Source organism: Rattus norvegicus, chromosome 2 (assembly GCF_036323735.1).
Source record: "Rattus norvegicus strain BN/NHsdMcwi chromosome 2, GRCr8, whole genome shotgun sequence".
Taxonomy (NCBI): Eukaryota; Metazoa; Chordata; class Mammalia; order Rodentia; family Muridae; genus Rattus; species Rattus norvegicus.
In genome coordinates, this window is record NC_086020.1 from 251,431,262 (window position 1) to 251,458,527 (window position 27,266).

Below are 27,266 nucleotides of genomic sequence, written 5' to 3' on the forward strand. Positions count from 1 at the left end.
TCCGATGCTCTTACTTACCTCTGTGGGCAACAGGAACACATGTAGTACACAGACATATGTGCAAGCAGAACACACACACATATAATATTAGTAGTAATAACTTTATGAATAGCAACAATAAATAGTTATTGCTGAAGTCATTATTCCAAGAAGCCCCCATAACAACACAGTAAATACCCTGATTCCTACTTAAATACTCAGGCCTGTTAGTGGTATGATGATCAAGAATTTCAAGCATTTTGAAAGGACTTTAAAGCAGGAGTAAGAGAAAACAGGGAATAGGATTTGAAGTGTGACAAAAGAGAGGCAGAGACTGCCAAGCATAAGTTTTTCTAAGAAAGCAATTTCAGATTTCAGACAAAGCTTTTGTTAACTTCTAATGTATACTTTAATATACATTCCTCTTTATAAAAGTACAAAAATCAAAGTTTACTTCTCCCTCCATATGGCAAGCAAGTAGCATTTTCCTTATGGTCTAAGAAGTAGCTCACAGATCAACCTATGAAAGAGATAAAATTCAATAAAAACTAAATTTTAAAATATATTGCATATTTTAAAATTTAAGAGAAACACAGTTCAAAGAGATGAAAGAAACATAATCCATCACACTGTGTCCTATAATGTGATGAGCTATATGTGTGAAATAGACACGTTTTACTTTTTTTTCTATTTCTGTGATAAACATCATGACCAAGGGCAACTTGGATAGGAAAGGTGTTTATTTAACCTTTACAGTTCATCACCAGGGGAAGACAAGTCAGGAAGGAATCAGGACATGGAGCACAGACCATGAAGAAATATTGAATACTGCCTAATCATTTCTTCTTCTTCTTCTTCTTCTTCTTCTTCTTCTTCTTCTTCTTCTTCTTCTTCTTCTTCTTCTTCTTCTTCTTCTTCTTCTTTTTTCCTTTTTTTTTCATTTTTTTTATTAACTTGAGTATTTCTTATATACATTTCGAGTGTTATTCCCTTTCCCGGTTTCCGGGCAAACATCCCCCTCCCCCCTCACCTTCCTTATGGGTGTTCCCCTCCCAACCCTCCCCCAATTGCCGCCCTCCCCCCATAGACTAGTTCACTGGGGGTTCAGTCTTAGCAGGACCCAGGGCTTCCCCTTCCACTGGTGCTCTTACTAGGATATTCATTGCTACCTATGGGGTCAAAGTCCAGGGTCAGTCCATGTATAGTCTTTAGGTAGTGGCTTAGTCCCTGGAAGCTCTGGTTGCTTGGCATTGTTGTACTTTTGGGGTCTCGAGCCCTTTCAAGCTCTTCCAGTTCTTTCTCTGATTCCTTCAATAGAGGACCTATTCTCAGTTCAGTGGTTTGCTGCTGGCATTCGCCTCTGTATTTGCTGTATTCTGGCTGTGTCTCTCAGGAGCGATCTACATCCGGCTCCTGTTGGTCTGCACTTCTTTGCTTCATCCATCTTGTCTAATTGGGTGGCTGTATATGTATGGGCCACATGTGGGGCAGGCTCTGAATGGGTGTTCCTTCAGTCTCTGTTTTAATCTTTGCCTCTCCCTTCCCTGCCAAGGGTATTCTTTTTCCTCATTTAAAGAAGGAGTGAAGCATTCACATTTTGATCATCCGTCTTGAGTTTCGTTTGTTCTAGGGATCTAGGGTAATTCAAGCATTTGGGCTAATAGCCACTTATCAATGAGTGCATACCATGTATGTCTTTCTGTGATTGGGTTAGCTCACTCAGGATGATATTTTCCAGTTCCAACCATTTGCCTACGAATTTCATAAACTCGTTGTTTTTGATAGCTGAGTAATATTCCATTGTGTAGATGTACCACATTTTCTGTATCCATTCCTCTGTTGAAGGGCATCTGGGTTCTTTCCAGTTTCTGGCTATTATAAATAAGGCTGCCTATGAACATAGTGGAGCACATGTCTCTTTTATATGTTGAGGCATCTTTTGGGTATATGCCCAAGAGAGGTATAGCTGGATCCTCAGGCAGTTCAATATCCAATTTTCTGAGGAACCTCCAGACTGATTTCCAGAATGGTTTTACCAGTCTGCAATCCCACCAACAATGGAGGAGTGTTCCTCTTTCTCCACATCCTCGCCAGCATCTGCTGTCACCTGAGTTTTTGATCTTAGCCAATCGCACTGGTGTGAGGTGAAATCTCAGGGTTGTTTTGATTTGCATTTCCCTATGACTAAAGATGTTGAACATTTCTTTAGGTGTTTCTCAGCCATTCGGTATTCCTCAGCTGTGAATTCTTTGTTTAGCTCTGAACCCCATTTTTTAATAGGGTTATTTGTTTCCCTGCGGTCTAACTTCTTGAGTTCTTTGTATATTTTGGATATAAGGTCTCTATCTGTTGTAGGATTGGTAAAGATCTTTTCCCAATCTGTTGGTTGCCGTTTTGTCCTAACCACAGTGTCCTTTGCCTTACAGAAGCTTTGCAGTTTTATGAGATCCCATTTGTCGATTCTTGATCTTAGAGCATAAGCCATTGGTGTTTTGTTCAGGAAATTTTTTCCAGTGCCCATGTGTTCCAGATGTTTTCCTAGTTTTTCTCCTATTAGTTTGAGTGTGTCTGGTTTGATGTGGAGGTCCTTGATCCACTTGGACTTAAGCTTTGTACAGGGTGATAAGCATGGATCGATCTGCATTCTTCTACATGTTGCTCTCCAGTTGAACCAGCACCATTTGCTGAAAATGCTATCTTTTTTCCATTGGATGGTTTTGGATCCTTTGTCAAAAATCAAGTGACCATAGGTGTGTGGGTTCATTTCTGGGTCTTCAATTCTATTCCATTGGTCTATCTGTCTGTCTCTGTACCAATACCATGCAGTTTTTATCACTATTGCTCTGTAATACTGCTTGAGTTCAGGGATAGTGATTCCCCCTGAAGTCCTTTTATTGTTGAGGATAGCTTTAGCTATCCTGGGTTTTTTGTTATTCCAAATGAATTTGCAAATTGTTCTGTCTAACTCTTTGAAGAATTGGATTGGTATTTTGATGGGGATTGCATTGAATCTGTAGATTGCTTTTGGTAAAATGGCCATTTTTACTATATTAATCCTGCCAATCCATGAGCATGGGAGATCTTTCCATCTTCTGAGGTCTTCTTCAATTTCTTTCCTCAGTGTCTTGAAGTTCTTATTGTACAGATCTTTTACTTGCTTGGTTAAAGTCACACCGAGGTACTTTATATTATTTGGGTCTATTATGAAGGGTGTCGTTTCCCTAATTTCTTTCTCGGCTTGTTTCTCTTTTGTATAGAGGAAGGCAACTGATTTATTTGAGTTAATTTTATACCCAGCCACTTTGCTGAAGTTGTTTATCAGCTTTAGTAGTTCTCTGGTGGAACTTTTGGGATCACTTAAATATACAATCATGTCATCTGCAAATAGTGGTATTTTGACCTCTTCTTTTCGGATCTGTATCCCTTTGATCTCCTTTTGTTGTCTGATTGCTCTGGCTAGAACTTCAAGAACTATATTGAATAAGTAGGGAGAGAGTGGGCAGCCTTGTCTAGTCCCTGATTTTAGTGGGATTGCTTCAAGTTTCTCTCCATTTAGTTTATTGTTAGCAACTGGTTTGCTGTATATGGCTTTTACTATGTTTAGGTATGGGCCTTGAATTCCTATTCTTTCCAGGACTTTTATCATGAAGGGGTGTTGAATTTTGTCAAATGCTTTCTCAGCATCTAAGGAAATGATCATTTGGTTCTGTTCTTTCAGTTTGTTTATATAATGGATCACGTTGATGGTTTTCCGTATATTAAACCATCCCTGCATGCCTGGGATGAAGCCTACTTGATCATGGTGGATGATTGTTTTGATGTGCTCTTGAATTCGGTTTGCCAGAATTTTGTTGAGTATTTTTGCGTCGATATTCATAAGGGAAATTGGTCTGAAGTTCTCTTTCTTTGTTGTGTCTTTGTGTGGTTTAGGTATAAGAGTAATTGTGGCTTCGTAGAAGGAATTCGGTAGGGCTCCATCTGTTTCAATTTTGTGGAATAGTTTGGATAATATTGGTATGAGGTCTTCTATGAAGGTTTGATAGAATTCTGCACTAAACCCGTCTGGACCTGGGCTCTTTTTGGTTGGGAGACCTTTAATGACTGCTTCTATTTCCTTAGGAGTTATGGGGTTGTTTAACTAGTTTATCTGTTCCTGATTTAACTTCGATACCTGGTATCTGTCTAGGAAATTGTCCATTTCCTGAAGATTTTCAAATTTTGTTGAATATAGGTTTTTATAGTAAGATCTGATGATTTTTTGAATTTCCTCTGAATCTGTAGTTATGTCTCCCTTTTCATTTCTGATTTTGTTAATTTGGACGCACTCTCTGTGTCCTCTCATTAGTCTGGCTAAGGGTTTATCTATCTTGTTGATTTTCTCAAAGAACCAACTTTTGGTTCTGTTGATTCTTTCTATGGTCCTTTTTGTTTCTACTTGGTTGATTTCAGCTCTGAGTTTGATTATTTCCTGCCTTCTACTCCTCCTGGGTGTATTTACTTCTCTTTGTTCTAGAGCTTTTAGGTGTGCTGTCAAGCTGCTGACATATGCTCTTTCCTGTTTCTTTCTGCAGGCACTCAGCGCTATGAGTTTTCCTCTTAGCACAGCTTTCATTGTGTCCCATAAGTTCTAGTATGTTGTATCTTCATTTTCATTAAATTCTAAAAAGTTTTTAATTTCTTTCTTTATTTCTTCCTTGACCAGGTTATCATTGAGTAGAGCATTGTTCAATTTCCATGTATATGTGGGCATTCTTCCCTTATTGTTATTGAAGACCAGTTTTAGGCCGTGGTGGTCCGATAGCACGCATGGGATTATTTCTATCTTTCTGTACCTGTTGAGGCCCGTTTTTTGACCAATTATATGGTCAATTTTGGAGAAAGTACCATGAGGAGCTGAGAAGAAGGTATATCCTTTTGCTTTAGGATAGAATGTTCTATAAATATCCGTTAAGTCCATTTGGCTCATGACTTCTCTTAGTCTGTCGACATCACTGTTTAATTTCTGTTTCCATGATCTGTCCATTGATGAGAGTGGGGTGTTGAAATCTCCCACTATTATTGTGTGAGGTGCAATGTGTGTTTTGAGCTTTAGTAAGGTTTCTTTTACGTATGTAGGTGCCCTTGTATTTGGGGCATAGATATTTAGGATTGAGAGTTCATCTTGGTGGATTTTTCCTTTGATGAATAAGAAGTGTCCTTCCTTATCTTTTTTGATGACTTTTAGTTGGAAATTGATTTTATTTGATATTAGAATGGCTACTCCAGCTTGCTTCTTCTGACCATTTTCTTGGAAAGTTGTTTTCCAGCCTTTCACTCTGAGGTAGTGTCTGTCTTTGTCTCTGAGGTGTGTTTCCTGTAGGCAGCAGAATGCAGGGTCCTCGTTGCGTATCCAGTTTGTTAATCTATGTCTTTTTATTGGGGAGTTGAGGCCATTGATATTGACAGATATTAAGGAATAGTGATTATTGTTTCCCTTTATATTCATATTTGGATGTGAGGTTATGTTTGTGTGCTTTCATTCTCTTTGTTTTGTTGCCAAGACGATTAGTTTCTTGCTTCTTCTAGGGTATAGCTTGCCTCCTTATGTTGGGCTTTACCATTTATTATCCTTTGTAGTGCTGGATTTGTAGAAAGATATTGTGTAAATTTGGTTTTGTCATGGAATATCTTGGTTTCTCCATCAATGTTAATTGAGAGTTTTGCTGGATACAGTAACCTGGGCTGGCATTTGTGTTCTCTTAGCGTCTGTATGACATCAGTCCAGGATCTTCTGGCCTTCATAGTTTCTGGCGAGAAGTCTGGTGTGATTCTGATAGGTCTCCCTTTATATGTTACTTGACCTTTTTCCCTTACTGCTTTTAATATTCTTTCTTTATTTTGTGCGTTTGGTGTTTTGACAATTATGTGACGGGAGGTGTTTCTTTTCTGGTCCAATCTATTTGGAGTTCTGTAGGCTTCTTGTATGTCTATGGGTATCTCTTTTTTTAGGTTAGGGAAGTTTTCTTCTATGATTTTGTTGAAGATATTTACTGGTCCTTTGAGCTGGGTGTCTTCTCTCTCTTCTATACCTATTATCCTTAGGTTTGATCTTCTCATTGAGTCCTGGATTTCCTGTATGTTTTGGACCAGTAGCTTTTTCTGCTTTACATTATCTTTGACAGTTGAGTCAATGATTTCTATGGAATCTTCTGCTCCTGAGATTCTCTCTTCCATCTCTTGTATTCTGTTGGTGAGGCTTGTATCTACAGCTCCTTGTCTCTTCTTTTGGTTTTCTATATCCAGGGTTGTTTCCATGTGTTCTTTCTTGATTGCTTCTATTTCCATTTTTAATTCCTTCAACTGTTTGATTGTGTTTTCCTGGAATTCTTTCAGGGATTTTTGCGATTCCTCTCTGTAGGCTTCTACTTGTTTATTAATGTTTTCCTGTGTTTCCCTAAGTGTGTTCATGTCTTTCTTGAAGTCCTCCAGCATCATGATCAAATATGATTTTGAAACTAGATCTTGCTTTTCTGGTGTGTTTGGATATTCCATGTTTGTTTTGGTGGGAGAATTGGGCTCCGATGATGGCATGTAGTCTTGGTTTCTGTTGCTTGGGTTCCTGTGCTTGCCTCTCGCCATCAGATTATCTCTAGTGTTACTTTGTTCTGCTATTTCTGACAGTGGCTAGACTGTCCTATAAGCCTGTGTGTCAGGAGTGCTGTAGACCTGTTTTCCTCTCTTTCAGTCAGTTATGGGGACAGAGTGTTCTGCTTTCGGGCATGTAGTTTTTCCTCTCTACAGGTCTTCAGCTGTTCCTGTGGGCCTGTGTCTTGAGTTCACCAGGCAGCTTTCTTGCGGCAGAAAATTTGGTCTTACCTGTGGTCCCGAGGCTCAAGTTCGCTCGTGGGGTGCTGCCCAGGGGCTCTCTGCAGCGGCAGCAACCAGGAAGACCTGTGCCGCCCCTTCCGGGAGCTTCAGTGCACCAGGGTTCCAGATGGTCTTTGGCTTTTTCCTCTGGCGTCCGAGATGTGTGTGCAGGGAGCAGTCTCTTCTGGTTTCCCAGGCTTGTCTGCCTCTCTGAAGGTTTAGCTCTCCCTCCCACGGGATTTGGGTGCAGAGAACTGTTTATCCGGTCTGTTTCTTTCAGGTTCCGGCGGTGTCTCAGGCAGGTGTCCTGCCGCTCCTGGGCCCTCCCCCACGGGAGCCCAGAGGCCTTATACAGTTTCCTCTTGGGCCAGGGATGTGGGCAGGGGTGAGCAGTGTTGGTGGTCTCTTCCGCTCTGCAGCCTCAGGAGTGCCCACCTGACCAGGCGGTTGGGTCTCTCTCTCACCGGGTCTGGGAGCAGAGAGCTGCTGCGGGCCGGGATCCGCGGGTGTGGGACTTCCGGTAAACACAGAAGGTGCCCGGTCCTAGAGAAATTCTGCTTCCGTGTGTCCCAAGCTCACCAGGCAGCTTTCTTGCAGCAGAAAATTTGGTCTTACCTGTGGTCCCGAGGCTCAGGTTCGCTCGTGGGGTGCTGCCCAGGGGCTCTCTGCAGCGGCAGCAACCAGGAAGACCTGTGCCACCCCTTCCGGGAGCTTCAGTGCACCAGGGTTCCAGATGGTCTTTGGCTTTTTCCTCTGGCGTCCGAGATGTGTGTGCAGGGAGCAGTCTCTTCTGGTTTCCCAGGCTTGTCTGCCTCTCTGAAGGTTTAGCTCTCCCTCCCACGGGATTTGGGTGCAGAGAACTGTTTATCCGGTCTGTTTCTTTCAGGTTCCGGCGGTGTCTCAGGCAGGTGTCCTGCCGCTCCTGGGCCCTCCCCCACGGGAGCTCAGAGGCCTTATACAGTTTCCTCTTGGGCCAGGGATGTGGGCAGGGGTGAGCAGTGTTGGTGGTCTCTTCCGCTCTGCAGCCTCAGGAGTGCCCACCTGACCAGGCGGTTGGGTCTCTCTCTCACCGGGTCTGGCTGCTTCTTCTTCTTCTTCTTCTTCTTCTTCTTCTTCTTCTTCTTCTTCTTCTTCTTCTTCTTCTTCTTCTTCTTCTTCTTCTTCTTCTTCCTCCTCCTCCTCTTCCTCTTCTTCTCCTCCTCCTCCTCTTCCTCTCCTCCTCCTCCTCTTCCTCTTCTTCCTCCTCCTCCTCTTCTTCCTCCTCCTCCTCCCTCTACTCCTCCTATACTACTTCCTCTCCTTCTCTTCCTCCTCTCCCTCCTCCTTCCCCTCCTTCTTTCTTTATTACCTTTCTTTAAAAAACATTTTGGGAATATTATTTTATGTTTATGTTTGACTGCATGTATATCAGTGCACCACATTCATACAGTACCTGCAGAAACCAGAAGATGGTGATAAATCTCCTGGGAGTGGAGTTATAGACAGATGGTTGTAAGCCAAAAACATGGGTGCTGGGAATTGAATCCAAGTCCTCTGGAAGAGCAGCTAGTGATCTCAATGGCTGAGCCATCACCCCAGGCTTCAGCATGTTTTCTTATATCACCTGCCCAGTGGTGGTACCATCCACAGTGGGCTGCTCTCTCCTGCATCAATCATTAATTTGTTAAACTGCTCCATGGACTTGCCTATAAGATATCTGATAGATGCATCTTTTCAATGAAAGTTTTCTTTTCCCCAAAGAATTCTAGTTCATGTCAGGCTGACAAAAACTACACACCATGATATGGGACACTTACTTTTTCTAACTCTGGCCACTGTCACAATCACACATATCAACTAATTAACTTTCAGTGCCTCAGTTTCCCCATCAATCACTGTTATGTTTAGAAGACTCAGTTTAAGCTCTTTCCTTTTGGGGTCATTCCCAATAAAGGAAGTTGATGGTTCTCTCTATTTGGGGGGAGGGATTTATGATTCCAAGTTGATGAAAACACACTGACTCCCAGCTTCATGTGTCTTGAATGGATAGCCTACTTGCATCCTTTTCCCATTTCTCAATGTTCTCCAGATTCATCCGCACTGATGCTTATGTTCGAGCAATGACCGAGAAGAGGATTGTCATAACAGAATTTGGCACCTGTGCTTTTCCAGACCCCTGCAAGAATATATTTTCCAGGTTAATGAAACCAAACTGTGTTTTATATGAGTCCCTTTTTGTTCATATAGTTTTGAAGTTACTGAACTGCAAAATTAATTTGCTTCTGCAGGTTTTTTTCTTACTTTCGAGGAGTAGAGATTACTGACAATGCCCTTGTAAATATTTACCCAGTGGGAGAAGATTACTATGCATGCACAGAGACCAACTTTATCACAAAGATTAACCCAGAGACCTTGGAGACTATTAAGCAGGTATGACACTGTGCTTAGGGGACATCACTCAAGCACATAAAATTGGGAACTTATAATGAAAACATTTGGATAAATTGACAGAAAAAACAGTTGAGGCAGATTAAATTTAACTTCTTACTGGTCCCCAACTATGAGATTTTTTTTTATTAACTTGAGTATTTCTTATATACATTTCGAGTGTTATTCCCTTTCCCGGTTTCCGGGCAAACATCCCCCTCCCCCCTCCCTCCTCCCCTTCCTTATGGGTGTTCCCCTCCCAACCCTCCCCCCATTGCCGCCCTCCCCCCCACAGTCTAGTTCACTGGGGGTTCAGTCTTAGCAGGACCCAGGGCTTCCCCTTCCACTGGTGCTCTTACTAGGATATTCATTGCTACCTATGAGGTCAGAGTCCAGGGTCAGTCCATGTATAGTCTTTAGGTAGTGGCTTAGTCCCTGGAAGCTCTGGTTGCTTGACATTGTTGTACTTTTGGGGTCTCGAGCACCTTCAAGCTCTTCCAGTTCTTTCTCTGATTCCTTCAACGGGGGACCTATTCTCAGTTCAGTGGTTTGCTGCTGGCATTCGCCTCTGTATTTGCTGTATTCTGGCTGTGTCTCTCAGGAGCGATCTACATCCGGCTCCTGTCGGTCTGCACTTCTTTGCTTCATCCATCTTGTCTAATTGGGTGGCTGTATATGTATGGGCCACATGTGGGGCAGGCTCTGAATGGGTGTTCCTTCAGTCTCTGTTTTAATCTTTGCCTTCCCTTCCCTGCCAAGGGTATTCTTTTTCCTCATTTAAAGAAGGAGTGAAGCATTCACATTTTGATCATCTGTCTTGAGTTTCGTTTGTTCTAGGGATCTAGGGTAATTCAAGCATTTGGGCTAATAGCCACTTATCAATGAGTGCATACCATGTATGTCTTTCTGTGATTGGGTTAGCTCACTCAGGATGATATTTTCCAGTTCCAACCATTTGCCTACGAATTTCATAAACTCGTTGTTTTTGATAGCTGAATAATATTCCATTGTGTAGATGTACCACATTTTCTGTATCCATTCCTCTGTTGAAGGGCATCTGGGTTCTTTCCAGTTTCTGGCTATTATAAATAAGGCTGCCTATGAACATAGTGGAGCACGTGTCTCTTTTATATGTTGAAGCATCTTTTGGGTATATGCCCAAGAGAGGTATAGCTGGATCCTCAGGCAGTTCAATGTCCAATTTTCTGAGGAACCTCCAGACTGATTTCCAGAATGGTTTTACCAGTCTGCAATCCCACCAACAATGGAGGAGTGTTCCCCTTTCTCCACATCCTCGCCAGCATCTGCTGTCACCTGAGTTTTTGATCTTAGCCATTCTCACTGGTGTGAGGTGAAATCTCAGGGTTGTTTTGATTTGCATTTCCCTTATGACTAAAGATGTTGAACATTTCTTTAGGTGTTTCTCAGCCATTCGGCATTCCTCAGCTGTGAATTCTTTGTTTAGCTCTGAACCCCATTTTTAATAGGGTTATTTGTTTCCCTGCAGTCTAACTTCTTGAGTTCTTTGTATATTTTGGATATAAGGCCTCTATCTGTTGTAGGATTGGTAAAGATCTTTTCCCAATCTGTTGGTTGCCGTTTTGTCCTAACCACAGTGTCCTTTGCCTTACAGAAGCTTTGCCAACTATGAGATATTTAACATAGGATGGAATTTATTTTTTAATCTATGGCATTTAAAATACTTACATAGATGGGAGAAACCATTAAAACAACTTATATTTGTTCATTTGTACAACAAATATTTTACGAGACCTTCCCATGTATTAAAACTTTTGTTAGATACAAGGGATATAACAATGAGTAACACAGCATCATCTCTGACACTTAAGGTGTAATAGGCTAGCTTGGATCCAGTACATATCAGTCTTAAAAAAGACAGTAATACTGAAAACCACCCATTGGTGGTTCGACACAACTTTGTTGCACAAATTTGTCCCTTTTTATAGATACTTATTAGAAATAAAACTATATTTTAAATAAAATAATGTTGATCAAAATACTAGACAATGATATACTTCGTAGTATTCATGAATATTACTTAAAATAGACACACAATCTCAACCAGCATGTATTAACATATGTTTGCAAAGTATTGTACTTGTCTTTAGTAAGCTTAACTTCTAGATGGGAAATCAAAGAGGCAGGATTCAGAAAATGATAAATTTTTTATAATTTTTATTGGATATTTTCTTTGTTTACATTTCAAATTTATCCCCTTTCCTGGTTTCCCCTCCAGAAGCCCATTATTCCATCCCTTTCCCCCTGCTTCTAGGAGGGTACTCCCCAACCCACGCACCTACTCTCTCCTTCCTCCCAGCCCTGACACTCCCCTACAATGGGGCATCAGGCCTTCACAGGACCAAGGGCCTCTTCTCTCACTGATACCCAACAAAGCTATCCTTGGCTACATATGCATCTGGAGGCACCAGTCACTCCATGTGTACTTTTTTGGTGGTGGTTTAGTCCCTGGGAGTTCTAGAGTATCTGGTTGGTTGATATTGTTGTTCTTCCTATGGAGTTGCAAACCCTTTCATCTCCTTCAGTCCTTTCTCTAACTCCTCCACTGGGGACCCCGTTCTCAGTTCAATGGTTGGCTGCAAGCATTCACATTTGTATTTGTCAGGCTCTGGCAGAGCCTATCAGGTGACAGCTATATCAGACTTCGGTCAGCATGCACTTCTTGGCATCCATGATAGTGACTGTGTTTAGTGACTGTATATGGGATGGATCTTCGGGTACAGCAGTCTCTGGATGGTCTTTTCTTCAGTCTCTGCTCCAAACATTGTCTCCATATTTCCTCCTGAGGGTATTTTTGTTCCCCCTTCTAAAAAGGTCTGAGGTATACACACTTTGGTCTTCCTCCTTCTTCAGCTTCATATGGTTTATGAATTGTGTCTTGGGTATTCCTAGCTTTTGGGCTAATATCTACTTATCAGTGAGTGCATTCCTTGTGTGTTCTTTTGTGATTGGGTTACCTCACTCAGAATGATATTTTCTAGTTCCATCTATTTGCCTATGAATTTCATGAAGCTATTGTTTTTAATAGCTGAGTAGTACTCATTGTGTAGATGTACCACATTTTCTGTATCCATTCCTCTGTTGAAGGACATCTGGGTTCTTTCCAGCTATTATAAATAAGGCTGCCATGAACACAGTGGAGCATGTGTCCTTGTTGTATTTTGGAACATCTTTTGGGTATATGCCCAGGAGTGGTATACCTGGGCCCTCAGGTAGTACTATGTCCAATTTTCTGAGGAACCTCCAGAATGATTTCCACAGTGGTTGTACAAGCTTGAAATCCCACCAAAAATAAAAGAGTGCTCCTTTTTCTCCATATCCTTGCCAGTATCTGCTGTCACTTGAGTTTTTGATCTTAGCCATTCTGACTGGTATGAGGTGGAATCTCAGGGTTGTTTTGATTTGCATTTCCCTATGACTAAGTATGTTTAACATTTCTTTAGGTGCTATGCAGTCATTCGATATTCCTCAGTTGAGAAATCTTTATTTAGCTCTGTATCCCATTTTTAATATGGTTATTTGACTCTAGAATTTAACTTCTTGAGTTCTTTGTATATATTGGCTATTAGCCCTCTATCAGATGTAGGATTGGTAAAAATCTTTCCCAATCTGTTGGTTGCCATTTTGTCCTACTGACACTGTCCTTTGCTTACAGAAGCTTTGCAATTTTATGAGGTCCCATTTGTCAATTCTTGATCTTAGATCATAAGCCTTTGGCATTCTGTTCAGGAAATTTTTCCCTGTGCCTATGTGTTTGAGACTCTTCCCCATTTTCTCTTCTATTAGTTTGAGTGTATCTGGTTTTATGTGGAGGTCCTTGATCCACTTTGACTTGAGCTCTGTACAAGGCAATAAAAATGGATCAATTTGCATTCTTCTACATGCTTACCACTAGTTGAACCAGCACCATTTCTTGAAAATGCTGTCTTTTTTCCACTGGATGGATAAATCTTTTAAGAAAATGTAAATCTAAGGAAAGTGGATACAAAAGTATGTCTGAAGGCAATTGTTTAGGGTGGAGAAAGATGAAATCAGAGTTTAAACTCTTGCATTTCATCTGAATTCATGTAACTTCGCTGAATTTGGTCAAAGAACATTCTAGATTGGGGAGAGGGTTGCATGGTCGAAGTCACAGAGGTGTGAAAATAAGAGACATTTTGGCAGAAACTGAGAATATTCTTTGTAGGCTAAACCTGCGATTTTCTGCAGAAGCTTTAGACAGAAGATGGCTACTTTATACAGGCTGTCCCATATACTAAAAAGGCTTGATGATCCTGACTTTGTCCACTAAATAGTAGAAATGTCATTGATCACTATGAAATTCAAAAATGACTCTGATATCTCGGGTATGGAATAATAATGCTTTAAACTGAGAACTCAACATCTAGAAGTGTTGATGGTTTAAAGGGAAGTAGTGGGGCATAGTAGAGTGAAACGGAAAGCTGGAATACTAAGCTATAAATTTGAAATAAACTGCTTTTCTAATTGAAAGCTACTGAAAGTCTTTCCTCAAAGAAATTATTAAGGTGTTTACTTGGGAATGGGAAGCAATAAAGGCTAAATAGGGGACCAGTCATGGAATTCAGGACTATAAAGATCATTAATGTGATGTTTATTTCAAATAGTTAGAATAAAGGAGTTTAGATATTCTGCCATTAGTTTATAGACAACCTCAACATCAACCCACTATACTCAGTGTCCTACTCATAGTGTACAACTGAAACTAAAAGGACCCTCAAAATTCATCTTTCATTCCACAGGTTGATCTTTGCAACTATGTTTCCGTCAATGGTGCCACTGCTCATCCACATATTGAAAGTGATGGAACAGTTTATAACATTGGCAATTGCTTTGGGAAAAATTTTACAGTTGCCTACAACATTATTAAGATCCCTCCACTGAAAGCAGGTGAGGTTGTAATCTTCCCTCCAGTAGGGGAAAGTGGTGTTCCTATCATTGAAAAAAACAGTTGCTAGAAATATCAAATCTAGATCATAGTATCAAGATTACTCTAAACTTCCTTTCGTTCATATCCTACCAGGTGACTAATGTCCAGAAGCAGGACAGTAAACAAAGATGGCTTCAAAATCCAGAAAGCAAGAAGCCAAGTTCTTTTCTACAATGTTTCAAGATCTAGTGCATATGTGTATTTAAATATTAATTTAATTATATCAAATATAAATTTGATAAATTTAAGTCTATTGAAGATTTATTGAGCCCTTATTCATATACCAAGCAAAATCTTGAGTTCCTCCTTATATGGAATGACTGAAAAATTTGGGGAGTGAGACCAATGACATTATTTAAGAAGTCATTCACATTATTTTCTCATCTGTGAACTTTAGTATGCCTAGTATTTATTGGACAGAGCTGTTGATATTATTCATCCATACTATAGTTCTAAGGAACTTTGCAATATCAGAGGGTACTTTGCCCACATTAAAGAACTGCTTTACTTTCTTGGACTTAAACCTGACCTCCACTTGCTGTGAAATGTGTCTCCCTGGGCACTTTTTCAAATTTGCTGCTATTTGGATTTTCCTACATTAGTGTAACTTCACAATAAAGAGAAGTCATCAGAATGTGGGCAGATCTGGAAAACAATACTGGCCTCTTATGCAAGAACTATTTGGTGCTCCTGGAGTAGAGGACAGCCCTCTTCCTGGAAGAGACTGAAACTGTTTCTAACTGTAAATGACAGACTAAAGGAGTGGGGGAAGCCTATTGAAGAGAAGATATCCAGGCTTGGACAAATCAGAAAAGAGAGGGAGTACTAAGGGCCCCCGAAAAGCCTATAAAAAGTCCTACCCCAAACTGAAAATTGGATTCCAACCTCTGGAGTCTCTTCTATACCCTCAATAGGAGTATTTTGCCATTTAAAATTAAGTTTTGGGAGTTTGTTCTTTAATTCTATCTATGTCTGGTGCATCTTTTTTCCCATATCAACCCATAACGTCCTTCCATTCCATCAGGTGTCCTCAGATCTGTACCTATTACTTTCTGTCTAAGACTTTCAGCTGCTGCTTTCTTGTCCTCCATCTCAATTCTCTAGCTCCCTGCTCTCCAACTGGCACTACATTTTCCTGACTGAGTCTTCTTTCTAAGACACACAATTGTTTGTTCTTACCCCAGAAGAAACTTGGTGGAACCCTTAGGTAACTACCTGTCACTCAAGACCCCCTTAACAACATGAAACTCTATTAAGGTATCCCAATGACTAAGAAGATGAAAACAAGCTCTGAAAAAAATCCACATCTGAAAATGTATTTTTTCTTATATAAGCTGTTTTGAATGTGTTGCATGAAGAATTAGAATGAAGAAGAAGAAGAAGAAGAAGAAGAAGAAGAAGAGGAGGAGGAGGAGGAGGAGGAGGAGGAGGAGGAGGAGGAGGAGGAGGAGGAGGAGGAGGAGTTTTAAAGACTTTAAAACCACTTTATTTCAGACAAGGAAGACCCAATAAACAAGTCAGAAGTTGTTGTGCAGTTCCCATGCAGTGATCGGTTCAAGCCATCTTATGTACACAGGTAATTTGAAAGACATCTTAAATTTAAAGATCTCCCTTTGCCTACCTTTGATACTAATCCTGATCTGAAAACTAAGTTTAAAGTCAATTAATTTCATGTAAGCATTGTAGATCTGAATAGCTAAATATACTTTATGTACTGCCCCCCTCCCTTTCATAACTGAGAACTAGACCTCCCATTCACAAGCTGTTGTGTTTCTGAACAGTTTTGGTCTGACTCCCAACTATATCGTTTTTGTGGAGACTCCAGTCAAAATTAACCTTTTCAAGTTTCTTTCTTCGTGGAGTCTTTGGGGAGCCAACTACATGGACTGTTTCGAGTCCAATGAAAGCATGGGGGTATGTCTGATTTATTTGTTACATTGTGATACTGAAGAAAGTATTTTATAATTTTTTTCCTTAAAATTTATCAAAACATTTCCTTACTTCTCCAGGTTTGGCTTCATGTTGCTGACAAAAAAAGAAGAAAATATTTCAATAACAAATACAGGACCTCCCCTTTCAATCTCTTCCATCATATCAATACTTATGAAGATAATGGGTTTCTGATTGTGGATCTCTGTTGCTGGAAAGGGTAAAGAAAGATGTTAAATAAATGTCCCATTTCCAATTTCTTCTGGAAACAAAGTGCCTTAATAAATATGCAATCCCTTGTTGTTTAATGTGAATCACATATAAAAAGGGAAGTGGTAGAAATAGCAAAAAGTATAATGTTAATGACCAGAGAGTTTAGAAAATCGAGACAGACTGACCATCAGAACTACAGTTAATACTGAAAACCAACTTAATCTGAGCAGGCCTGAAAATGGAAACTTCTTGAGGTCTGTAAAGGCTGTGAACCCTCCCTCATTCTGAATAATAGAAACAGAAATGCTATTCTCAGGCTAGTCATTAAAAATACATTGACTCCTAAAGACACAGAGCAGAGACAATGGGGCAGAACAAAGAATATGGAAAGCTGCTGTAACTGCAACATATGCATGAGGTAAGTCTCTTTATTTTCCCTCACTGAGTAGGAAGAGGAAATGACTCTGACATTATTTCTGTCAATAGCAGTCTGAGTTGTGGCCTAAGGAATAACCAGACATATGTGCTTTCAAAGTCATGAATCATCTCTAAAATTGGTTAGGTGTAATGGTGCATGCCTTAAATCCCAACATTTAGGAGGAAGAGGCAGGAAGATCTTAAGTGCTAGGTCAGCTTGTTTTACATTAGACCCTTTTTCATTACTTGTAATTGTGTTCATGTTTGACTTCTTGTTTTCACAGGTTTGAATTTGTTTATAATTACTTATATTTAGCTAATTTACGTGAGAATTGGGAAGAAGTAAAACGAAATGCTATGAAAGCTCCTCAGCCTGAAGTCAGGAGATACGTTCTTCCTTTGACAATTGACAAGGTAGCTTTCTTTACATGAGTTTTTCATCTCACTTGGAAACTGTACTGTTTATACATATAATTCTGAAATTTCAGATCTGGAAGGAGTTTTTAAATATCATTATTAAACCTCTTATTTTACTAATGAGGAAACTGAAGCTCAAAAGAATGGTGTGATTTAGAAAAGGCAACTTCCACAAAGCCAAGTTATATAATTTTCTTGATTTCAAATTCTGTGGCCTTTTTATTCACAAAATCCCTTTGAAAGTATACTTCCTTAAAAACTACAGACCCAGTGATTCTCAGCATCCTTTGACAGTTGTGCAAATATCTTAAATAATTTTAAATTTTGGAGAAACGAAGGATCAGAAAGCAGGTCCTAAATCAATTGACAATGGAAACTTGTTTTTCTATAAATCTGAAAATGACATTAAACACAAAAATAGTTAATAATATTAGACAGTTGGTGGATGTGTTCATAATATTCCTCTGAAAATTTGGTAACTGAAATAAAGACAGTAGGTACACTGGCAAGAGAAATAGCATTCAAAAGTATTAATATATAAATAAGAACCTTAAAAATCATGAACTTCAAAGTTGAGGCTTAAATACTCTTTTGATAAAGTAAACATGAACATTATAGAAGAAGCATGATTGTCAAAGGAAACTAATAACGTGGAAAGTAGACAGGATTTGAAAAAAAGGTCCTCTGGGTCCCAGATGTGTTTTCCTCTTTGATGTAAAGTGTAATATTCCTTTGGAAATTAACTATTTGAAGGTGACTGTGAGACTATCCAACTAGACAATGTGACTTGAACAAGAAGCCACTCTGACCCTACTGTTACCAATCTAGAAAATACAATAGGAATTTACACTGCAGTGAATCTCCACTACCATTAAGAAAGCCTTTTAAAAAGGACTTTGTGACTGAAAATAACAGCAGATCTAGAATCAGGAAACCTGGTTCTAATGAATATTTGGAGAGCTGTCTTTCTGAACCCCACACAACCATCTCTGTCTCTAGATTTTTGTCTCTTCAGTGTTTCAGAATAACATCAGCAGTATCCAGAATTTTTAGTGAAATAGAAATACCAGTCAAAGCCAAGAAAAACATATTTTTCTCATGTAAACACACGAACACACACTTTTTCTGTCTGTATGCTACCGGCTTGGACAAAAGGTATTGAAGCAGATACATTGAACTAAAGGCTTAAATCAGACACAGTTGAAAACAAATATAGCTTAGAACTTGATCCTTTTGCCTTTAAGCATATATACAAGCTGATAAAGAATAATAGTTGAGTTAAATTTGGCTCTACAAATAGAAAAAAAAGAACTTTGCTAAGACAGTTTTATTTAAAAATATAAATAAAAAGCAAATGGGACTTAACATAGAAGTATAACAGAGTCCTTGGGATGCTTCATTGAAAGCAGAGAGGTGGGAGTTTGTAAGAATAGCTGGAAAGATGGATGGAGTGAGAGCGATTATAAAGGGGCGTTCTTTACAAACTCTGGATAACATATAATTGGTAACAGATTACCGAGGGAGCTTGTATATGGTGTGTGTGTATGACATGGGTCCCTCTGGAAATGGCGTGGAGAACAGATGGGGTTATAGAGAATTCTAAAGCTTTTAGAATATAAATGCTCTTCTGAAATTTCAGTGCTCTTCCAATCCCATTCACTCCCTGCTATAGCTGTGCCTTTTATATTACAGTGTGGCCTGTTAGCATGATTTAAAAAGTGATAACTTCTCCTTTATCATGACTAGCTCCCAAATAAATGAGACAGAGACTACAAGATTTATTTAATCTAGCTTTATGGCACAATAGTTGAGCAGGATTAATCTATCTTAATCCTCTAAACTAAACTGGCCACCTCCCAGCCAAAATCCCAAAGGTACTTGCATTTTAGTATTGACATGACTCTCCCTGCTTCAGGTGTGTTCCCATGGTGTCTCCAGATCCTGCTTCTCATGGTGAATCCTCCCTTCCACTCTTCCTTTCCTCTAGCTGGGATTAGAAGTCCAGCCCTATTCTTTCCTTTGCTCAGCCACTGGCTGATTAGCTTTTATTGACAAATCAGAGAATAGATGGGGAGCAATTTATATACAACCCTGAGACTGGAGACTGTCAGAATAAGCATTACAAAGCCATGTCTGAATGCAACCAGATATGGGGCAGAAAAATCAGCATTTGAATAACACCGGGATAATATTTACACAGCGTACAATAACATGATGTGTACAGCTGCCTGCCCTGCTATCACTCCTACTATAAATTTTCTTCCATTGAACATGCCACTTAATATCCCTTACAAACTTGAAATACTCACTTTCCTGTCTCACTCAAGTCACCTTGCATGGTCAATAATTATGAACATCCTTGTAGATAATTATTCTTTATAAAACTTGTCAAAATTACACTGTAGTTCAATTAGATTATCTATCTTCTTCATATTTGTATCTCTGTATCTAAATTTAAGTGTTGCAAACACACAGTAATATTTGTTGGTTCAATTTTAAATGGCCACAAATTTTACTGCTTCATTTTCTAACTTCACATATTGTCTTACTTTGCTAGTTAAATATTCCATATCTTCCTCTCCTCACTAAAATGAAATGAAATGAAATGAAAGTAATCAGAAAAGAATCAGATTCCTGCTGTCTTGTCTACCACCCACCAGCATCTGTACCCATACCTTGAATATCAATCTTCCTAAGCAAATCTAATATTTCTCATCCTTGCACTTGATACATTGGTCCAGCAATCTCCCCCATCCTTCCTCCCTCCCAGATCTTCCTTGCTATTCTTAGGGAACCAAGTCCTTTCAACTCATTTTTCCTTAACAAGCTACTAGTACATATCTTTTTTAGGCTGAAAGGCTCTATGACTCAGTCATTGGCTCCTATAGTATCTTTTTATGCCCTCAGTGCTTTGACAGATTATTTTATAGTAGCCTGAATAATATCTCTTCCTGATTCTGAATCTCAAGGTTCAAGTTATCAACTGCTACCTGCAACTTTCAATGTAATAGTAAGCAACAAAACCTAAAACTGAACCCAATCAAAAACTGTACCACCTGAAATAGTTTCAACAATTGTGAAATAATACCAGTTTTTGATTGTTCAGATCAGACAACATGGTACTGGGCTTGCTGTCTCTCTCTAGGAAACTCTCAATTCCATCTATCCTGTCTCACTGATTGCAGTGTTACCAGCCCAACTAGAATCATATTGTCTGCATTGGACTACTATAAAACAAAGTGGTTTTTCTGAATCCAATCTTGCATTTTTACTCAAAACAAATACCCAGGTGTAGATTCAACAAAGCAGAGGGATTTCTTTAAGAATAAATTACAGTGTCTTGCTTGCCTACTCAAAATCCTTGTATAGTTTCCCCTTGTTTATCCATAGTGAAAGCTCAGGTCCTCACTATAACCCATGTGCCTTACACAGTCTAAGCCCATTAGCTCGCCACAGAGTTCTATAATTACCACTGCACTGGTCCTTGGTGCTCCTGGAACATACTCAGTACCATTCTTCTAGATTAGGACAGTTTTTCCCTCCCTGCTTGAGTGCATTAGAGATTTCTTCATCTAAGACTTTTGTATCAAATCCTACTTTTACAAAGAGATTTACTCTGACCCATATTAAAATTTCAACCCACAAATTCCTCAGGATTTGAATCCCTCTACTATTCTATTTCTATTTCTACATTCATGGTACACTGTAAACTTTATTAGTGTATCTGTTAATCTCCAAATACTACATAAGCTTCTCTGCCCCTCAATAATAAGAGTATAAAATATGATCCAGAAGTGTTTTCCCATTATTTTCATGCAATCATCTAAGGGTGTGTGTGTGTGTGTGTTTGTGTGTGTGTGTGTGTGTGTGTGTGTGTGTACCATCACATGCATATGAGAGGAGATAAATGTCTTTTTAAAAATAAGGCCTAGTAGGTTTTTGGTTTAAAATATAACTCTATGTTTCTTGTTGGAAAATATAACTATATGTCATTTTTATATCCTAGGTAGAAAATAATAAGTACTTTTATCCTTAGGCAGATGGCATCTGTTGCTCTTCAGAAACTATAATTTTAAAAAAAAACTACATTTTCATAGGGTCCTTCCTCAAACCCTTAATTTTCACTGAGAACAGCTTCATCTCACTGATGAAGAAATTGAGTCACTAATATCCTCTGTGACTTCCCTATGGGTATGGAGTCCTAACTCAGCTGCTAACGAAGCAAACATTTTGTTAAGACTAGGATTGAGGCACGCCCTAGCTCTGTAACTTTGACATGGTACTTCATCTGAGGCTAAATTTCCTCATGTGTAAAATGGGAGAAAGACAGGACTTACCTGCTGTGAGAAACAAATCAATATGATCTATACCAAATAGCTTGCACAGTGCCTGGCATCTAAATAAAAACTACTGCTACTGTTCACTAACATTGTCATGGTGTTGTTATATCAGTGTTCTGTATTCAGATGGTCGATAAAGGCAAATATCAGACAAAGACTGACCAGTGGCTGTTTTTCCAGTCCTCTTTGATGATGTGTGTTGGGTGTGATTATGATAGCTCTGTGTGATGTCAACACTTTCTTATTGCCTTTCCTTCATGTTCCCAGTCCTGTTTTCTTTTGCCTGAGTTTCCTTTTAGCATTGCATGTGTAGGGTTGTAGTCAGGTCTGAGCTGACATTTCCTCCATTGCTCTCTTCCCTGCTCATCCCCTACATGGGGCCATGTTGCCTTCTTTAACACTCAGAGCCTTCAGAAACTCTGAATGGATGGAAGCAGGAAACCATCTCCATATTTCCAGGCTGTGGCTTGAGCCCCACGGTTTGGTTATCTCTGGTTTAGGTTCCGGTCTTACCAGGTCTTCAAAATTTCTGCTTTTCACTGTCACAGGGACACTCCCCCAGCTACACCTGCTTTTTCATAAGTCTAAGTATGCTAAGCATGCTAAGTAGTTCTATTATTATTACTTCCTCAACAGTCCTTATTTCTTCCTGAGTTTTAAAGTTCTGTTCTCATTTTTACCTGGAGTTAAATTTCACCTTCAGATTGTTCTCAGGCTTTGTCTTTTTCTGACTCCATAAAACAGGCAGAAACTTTTCTCCACCTACTTGACATTGACATATTCTCTACCTTGTATTATGAGCCCATTGTAATGCCCTGTCCTTCCTACCCACAGGTGTCACCTATGTTCTCATTTATCCCACAATACTACAGAATTTTTTATTACAGTGCTTTCGTGTGGTTTCTTAAATTACACACACACACATACACACACACACACACACACACACACACACACACACACACATGCCACAAGGTCCATTTCAACCCTTTTTATAGCTGTCTCCCTAACACCTAATATAACCCATAATCTACAGGAGGTGCTCAGTAAGTGGTTGTGAAGTAACCAAATAACCAAGATTTTTTCAGTCATACCAGTTGTATTTGTAATGCTGAATTTGTAGACAATTGGAGAATCCCTAAATATTATTTCCCCTCCTGGTACCTAGCATGGTGCCTAGCACACAAGTGATTAAGAAACTGACTTGCCTGACTGATTGGCTGCATGAAAGAATAGACATTTAGGACAGGGCAATGTCACATTCTGAAGTCTAAGACCATCATCGAGAATTTTAAAGTAATCAATATGGTTGTCACATTAGAGACAGACATTTAACCCTGAACAATATGTTTCCTGCAGGTTACTTATAACCTACCAGTATGTCATCTGAAAGACTTTCAAAACCAATATATTAGCCAGCCTTCTTGTCTGGTCGTCGTTGTTGTTCCTTGTGCAGTGACCTCTGAAAAGAGGAGGCAAAGTTTGGGACGTCTGCATTTACAGATACTTGAATTTCCTTCTCTTCTCCCTGTGGTCTCTGTTATCTTCTTTCTTAGGCTGACACAGGCAGAAATTTAGTCACACTTCCCCATACAACTGCCACAGCCATTCTGTGCAGTGATGAGACCATATGGCTGGAACCTGAAGTCCTCTTTTCAGGGCCCCGTCAAGGTAAGATATCTAGAGAAAAGCTGAGAAGGGAATCAATGATCTACTTAAAGATATTGAATTTTCCTGTGCCTGTGTTCTGTCTTAAAGCCTTTGAATTTCCTCAAATCAATTACCAGAAATGTGGGGGGAAACCTTACACTTATGCATACGGACTTGGATTGAATCACTTTGTTCCAGACAAGGTAATAAAGCATCTTACTAACATCCAATAAATCTTTGAGTTATGTGCTAGTCAAGTAAAGCAGTTCATTAATTAACTAATTGCTTTTTCTTGGACATAAGCAGTTGTGTAAGCTGAATGTCAAAACTAAAGAAATCTGGATGTGGCAAGAACCGGATTCTTACCCATCTGAACCCATCTTTGTTTCTCAACCGGATGCTCTGGAAGAAGATGATGGTAATGGAAGCAGTGAATGTGTCCGAACTTTCCTTTATGTTGAAATTCAGTGGGTTCACTATTAGGAAGGGGTTTGGACTGATTATTCACTAACTTTCAAATGGTGGTTCTTAAACCGAATGGTATTGCATTGAAGAATTGAAATTTCTTTCCAAATGACTTTCATCACTGGTCAGGTCTCATAGGTTGCTATTAGAAAAAACAAAATGCAACCAACCAAAATGAAAACAAAACACCACAATAAAGCACCTTCTGTGTCATAGTGAAGCTCTGAATGGAAGGGACAAGAAAGGGCATAACAGCAAGAATTCTATTTGCCTTTCTTCGCCAAAATATATTTCTGAATAAGCAGATGGAGTTCTAAGAAAGGAAATAAAATATTGTAGAAGATCAGTGAATTTGCATGTCTGGGACTCTAATGCTTGTTTGTTTGTTTGTTTGTTTGTTTTAGTAAGTTGAGGCTAAGCAAGAACCAGAGCCATAGCATATAATAAAGCAATTGTATTACATTGCATCGGTCTCAACTAAACATTAATGCTAGGGAGCCTAGAAGGTTAGATCAGTGGTAAAAAGCAGCGCCTTTTCTTGTTGAGGACAAGGTTCAATTCCCAGCACCCGCGTTATAGCTCATAACCAGCTGTAACTTCAGCTTCAGGCGATCCAGAACCTTCTTTTGGCCTCTGTGGACACCAGACATATATATGGTACACAGGCACTTATACAGACAAAATAACTATACACATAAAAATAATAAAGGAATTTTAAACCATTAACACAAGGATAGGAAAATGTATTATATTCTGTAGGATTAAAATTTTAAAATGTGGGAAACCATAGAAGAATAATAAATAATTTTGGTGGCCATTTTCTGATAAGTGGTTTTACATTCACACCATTCATTGAAAAGTATAAAAGCAAGGTTTTCATTTTGTTTGAAAGAAATAAACTTACATATAAGTCTTGAAATGCATAGTTATAACACACTCTTCTGCTTTGAAAGTTTTAAAGTATACATTTTTACTTAATCATAATTTATATTAAAGATAAGAACATAGATCTGCTCCCTTAGCCAATATTGATGAGTTACTACTTTGATCTGGTTGTTGTAGGAAGAAAGTGTGATGTCTTATAGACAAGGTCACTCCCTTCTTCAGGATAGCTCTAGTCCAGGAAGAAAGAGTTTAGAGTATTCCTTCAAGTGGTCACACAGCCAGGTTATTAAAGAACGAGAATCGCGTACATGGTTTTCTATGTGACTTATTTCTATATGATTTCTATTTCTTAATGTAATACTGTCTTATTAACTATATAACTTCAATGTCAGATTAACCTGTATTTAAAATCTCAAAACTGCCTTAATTAACAGGTGTAGTTCTGAGTGTGGTGGTGAGTCCTGGGGCAGGACAAAAGCCTGCATATCTCCTGGTTCTGAATGCCAAAGACTTGAGTGAAATTGCCAGGGCTGAAGTGGAGACTAATATTCCTGTGACCTTCCATGGACTGTTCAAAAAACCATGAACATATTCCAGGTGAGCAAAAATGGCTCTATGAGTAACGTCACTTGTCAGGCCTGAAAACCTGAGTTCAATCTCTGTGATCCACATCATGAAAGAACAGAACTTACTCCTGTCCTTTCACCTCTACACATACATTTTGGGACATATACACCCATATGTAATAAATAAATGTAATTTTTATTTAAAAATACAGAAAATCATCAACGTAGTCTAGAAAGACACGTTTTTAATGGCAAAACCAAGAAGGCCAACTAGCCCCAAATCTATGATCAAATTCTATTTATTTTAGGGACTGGAGAGAAGACTCAGCAGTTAAGAGCACTGACTGCTCTTCGAGAGATCCTGAGTTCAGTTCACAACGACCAAATGGTGGCTCACAACCATCTGTAATGGGATCCAATGTCCTCTTCTGATGTATCTGAAGATAGCTACAGTGTGTATGTGTGTGTGTGTGTGTGTGTGTGTGTGTGTGTGTGTGTGTGTGTGTAAAATAAATCTTAAAAAAAACAGAAAAAATAAAATAATTCTGTTTATTTTAGCTTGCTGTCTATCATGGTTTTAAGTCAAAGATGTACACAATTTTGCACTGTTTTTCAGAAATTTCTGAGTTGGACAAGTAGTTTCTTTAAAAATTAAGTGATTATTTATATGATGATACTTTCTCTGTGAGATAAAAATAAACTGAAAAATTATTTTAAACACTTAGTAATCAAATATGAAAGGAATGTAGACTTTGAAAAGCTGCCTTTTCTATAATAAAAGTTGTTTTTAGAAAGCTATCTTCTTACTTGCTTCAAATTATTAAAAATAATTTAAACATCTAAAAAAAGTCATCTATACTTGATTTGTATGTAACATTGCTCAAAAAGGAGAAAGTATACATACTGCAAAGCAACCATTTTCTTGTACCTGGGAATGTCATCTAAGACCTCATGGCAATATTTATAATTGCTAAAGAAGCAAGCTCATGAACTTAAACTTTTTCATTCCATACTACACTTTATTCCATTGAATGTAAGCAATGATTATTTCTGATTTCTCAATGAGAAGACCTGTGTGTAGCTGACTAAGGACTCCCATCAAATAATGTCTTAAAGATTAAATTAAATATTAAAGGCTATGTCGTTAATAAAAGTAAATATGATAGTATACTAATCAGGGTTCTCTAAAGGAACAGAATTGGTAAAGTAAGCTAATTTATTTGGTAAAAAAGGAAAATTAACTCATAAATTCAGATTAAATTAATTAAAAAAATGACTTTTTAAGGAAAAGCTACCCACTTGAGAGCTGATAGATCCACAACCCTTCTAGCAACAAATGAGTCTGTTTTAAGGATCAAATTTTTAGTTGAATTAGTATAACTTTCCCTGATAATGAGCAGTTATATTTAAAAAAATCTTCTTGAATTTCCATTTGGGGTGTCTTATGTTAACCTTAGTGAAAAAGGAAAAGACAATAAAACTTCTGATGTTCAAAAGGTTACTCGTTAGGTGAGCATGAACCTGTAATTCTAACACTTGGGAAGCTGAGGCAAGAGAATCAGAAATTCAAGACCAACATGACATGCATAGTGAATTTAAGGGCTGCTGGTCTAGATAATAAGACCCTATATCAGAGAGAGAGAGAGAGAGAGAGAGAGAGAGAGAGAGAGAGAGAGAGAGAGAGGAAGGGAGGAAATAATTATTAACTGATAATTTCCTCTTTGTTGACAATCTTGAGAAAATCTCTGTAGTACATTCTAAAGCAGAAAATGCAAACAAGCATCAGAGAGAATCTATCTAAAAATCATATGGCTGGTGCAGGAGAGATGGCTCAGCAGTTAAGAGCACTGACTGCTCTTCCAGAGGTCTTGAGTTCAATTCCCAGCAACCACATGGTGGCTCACAACCACCTGTAATGGGATCTGATGTCCTCTTCTGATGTGACTGAAGACAGCGACAGTGTATTCATATAAATAAATAAATCTTTTTAAAAAAATCGTATGGCAGTATGATTACAGTACCCCACAATCTAAGGAATAAAACACCATGCTTTATGATATTCACCTGATTGGAAACATGGGGATTTGAATAGAAATGCCCTTATAGGCTCCGATATTTGGATACTTGGTTATTAGGAAGTGGTGCTACTTAAAGAGATTATAAAGG

At 38.9% G+C, this 27,266-nt stretch overlaps 1 protein-coding gene across 6 annotated transcripts in view; it reads left to right on the top strand.

Moving 5' to 3' along the window:
• Rpe65 (retinoid isomerohydrolase RPE65) overlaps window positions 1-25,948 on the top strand; it is a 31,982-nt gene extending 6,034 nt beyond the window's left edge. For 2 of the 6 annotated variants that reach the window (XM_039103279.2, XM_039103282.2), the window contains 11 exons: window positions 8,894-9,001; window positions 9,093-9,234; window positions 14,031-14,178; window positions 15,713-15,794; window positions 16,000-16,132; window positions 16,228-16,367; window positions 17,062-17,191; window positions 23,091-23,387; window positions 23,491-23,602; window positions 24,969-25,131; window positions 25,409-25,948. In XM_039103279.2, coding sequence (XP_038959207.1) covers window positions 8,894-9,001; window positions 9,093-9,234; window positions 14,031-14,178; window positions 15,713-15,794; window positions 16,000-16,132; window positions 16,228-16,367; window positions 17,062-17,191; window positions 23,091-23,387; window positions 23,491-23,602; window positions 24,969-25,120 — 1,444 coding nt within the window. In that variant the 3' untranslated portion in view covers window positions 25,121-25,131; window positions 25,409-25,948. Of the gene's footprint in view, window positions 1-8,893; window positions 9,002-9,092; window positions 9,235-14,030; window positions 14,179-15,712; window positions 15,795-15,999; window positions 16,133-16,227; window positions 16,368-17,061; window positions 17,192-23,090; window positions 23,388-23,490; window positions 23,603-24,968; window positions 25,132-25,408 lie in introns of those variants that run through there. The other 4 variants (NM_053562.3, XM_063282647.1, XM_039103280.2 and 1 more) reach the window with 4 other exon arrangements.
• Window positions 25,949-27,266: the final 1,318 nt, after the last annotated feature.